Source organism: Oryx dammah, unplaced genomic scaffold (assembly GCF_014754425.2).
Source record: "Oryx dammah isolate SB20612 unplaced genomic scaffold, SCBI_Odam_1.1 HiC_scaffold_17, whole genome shotgun sequence".
Lineage (NCBI taxonomy): Eukaryota > Metazoa > Chordata > Mammalia > Artiodactyla > Bovidae > Oryx > Oryx dammah.
In genome coordinates, this window is record NW_024070201.1 from 46,167,695 (window position 1) to 46,168,477 (window position 783).

The window sequence follows — 783 nt, forward strand, 5'->3', positions numbered from 1 at the left end:
CGCTTGTATTGACATTAGGCCTGTGTTTTTCATTTTCTTACCTATCTGTTCACATGTCATGAGTCTATTAACCCTTACGTAAAATATAAAATCTATAAGAAATGAGTATGTTACTTCTTTATTCTGCATTTTCTTTTTTGATAGAACTCTACACAGAAAAAAAATTCCATAATGTATACTTGAAAAGATTTCAAAGAATCTATCTACTGGAGGACTTAAGCTTTAATACTATTTTGTTTTTTTTTACAAACGTATCACAGCTTTTACAAATTTCTTGCTTCTTTTACAAATTTACTCACATCTTTTACAAATTTCTTCTTCATTCTATTTTACCCCCCTCATCACCCAGCCCAATCAATGTGTCTATTTTAAGATTTATGTGTCTTGGGTAAAAACAAACTTCTCTCTAAGTAAAAATTTGATCACACCCTCACGAATCTGTTTGGTCTTGATACCATAAACAATTGGGTTCATTGTAGGAGGCAGTAGCAGATAAAGGTTGGCCACAATGATGTGTACATGGTGAGGGATACTGTGTCCTCCAAAACGGTGGGTGAAAAAAGTGAAAAAAGCTGGGATATAGGTGATCACAATAGCACAGATATGTGATGTACAGGTGCTGAAGGCTTTGTAACGAGCATCTGTGGATGACAAGCTCACCACAGCTCGCAAGATCATAGTGTAAGACATTGCAATACAGCTCATGTCAAAGACACCAATGAGGAGAGCAACCATCAGACCATAAATAGCATTGACCTTGACTTTGCCACAGGACACCTTGGC

The 783-nt window shown here is 36.3% G+C and overlaps 1 protein-coding gene across 1 annotated transcript in view; it reads right to left on the minus strand.

The window, feature by feature from the left end:
• Positions 1 to 375: 375 nt before the first annotated feature.
• The window catches only part of LOC120876583 (olfactory receptor 52N2-like), a 569-nt gene continuing 161 nt past the window's right edge, over positions 376 to 783 (minus strand). Inside the window, 1 exon segment of the mRNA XM_040258559.1 lies at positions 376 to 783. This exon segment is cut by the window's right edge and continues 5 nt beyond it. Within this exon segment, the coding sequence (XP_040114493.1) occupies positions 376 to 783 (408 nt within the window).